Source organism: Austrofundulus limnaeus, unplaced genomic scaffold (genome assembly GCF_001266775.1).
Source record: "Austrofundulus limnaeus strain Quisiro unplaced genomic scaffold, Austrofundulus_limnaeus-1.0 Scaffold1080, whole genome shotgun sequence".
In the NCBI taxonomy this organism is placed as follows: Eukaryota; Metazoa; Chordata; class Actinopteri; order Cyprinodontiformes; family Rivulidae; genus Austrofundulus; species Austrofundulus limnaeus.
Genome location: NW_013953482.1, coordinates 61937 through 62713, shown reverse-complemented (window position 1 = coordinate 62713; position 777 = coordinate 61937). Strand labels below are relative to the sequence as shown.

General features: G+C 50.5%; 1 protein-coding gene across 1 annotated transcript in view; it reads left to right on the top strand.

Moving 5' to 3' along the window:
- The window catches only part of xylb (xylulokinase homolog (H. influenzae)), a gene marked incomplete in the record, with an annotated part of 11402 nt that overhangs the window by 3085 nt on the left and 7540 nt on the right, over window positions 1-777 (top strand). The window contains 1 exon segment of the mRNA XM_014030559.1: window positions 361-479. Coding sequence (XP_013886013.1) covers window positions 361-479 — 119 coding nt within the window.

The window sequence follows — 777 nt, the reverse complement described above, 5'->3', positions numbered from 1 at the left end:
TCTGTGACCTCACTGATCAGTCAGCTGATCTATGACCTCACTGATCAGTCAGCTGATCTATGACCTCACTGATCAGTCAGCTGATCTCAGCTGATCTATGACCTCACTGATCAATCAGCTGATCTATGACCTCACTGATCAGTCAGCTGATCTATGACCTCACTGATCAGTCAGCTGATCTCAGCTGATCTGTGACCTCACTGATCAGTCAGCTGATCTGTGACCTCACCGATCAGTCAGCTGATCTGTGACCTCACCGATCAGTCAGCTGATCTGTGACCTCACCGATCAGTCAGCTGATCTGGGACCTCACTGATCAGTCAGCTGATGAACGAGCCCTCTGATTGGTGGATTGTTTAGGGTCTGGGATGAATCTTTTGGACATCAGGACTAAAAGCTGGTCTGAGATCTGCCTGGAAGCTACGGCCCCTGATCTTCACCGACTCCTGGGACCTGTGCTGCCGTCCACATCTGTCTTGGTAAGACCGGTCTTTACCAGGTCTACTTGTCTCTACTAGACTACATGTGTCTGTACTGGTCCATACTGGTCCTGTGTGGTGTTCCAGGGTCCGGTCTCGTCCTACTTTGTGCATCGGTATGGTTTCTCTGAGAGCTGCAGGGTGGTGGCCTTCACTGGAGACAATCCAGGTAAGTCCAGTCTGAACCTCAGAGGACCAGCAGGTTCCTGTCAGCACCAGGTGGTGCAGCCGGTCCAGTTCCAGGTCATCAGTTCTGACGTCATGTTTGTTTGTTTGTTTGTTTGTTTGTTTGTTTGTT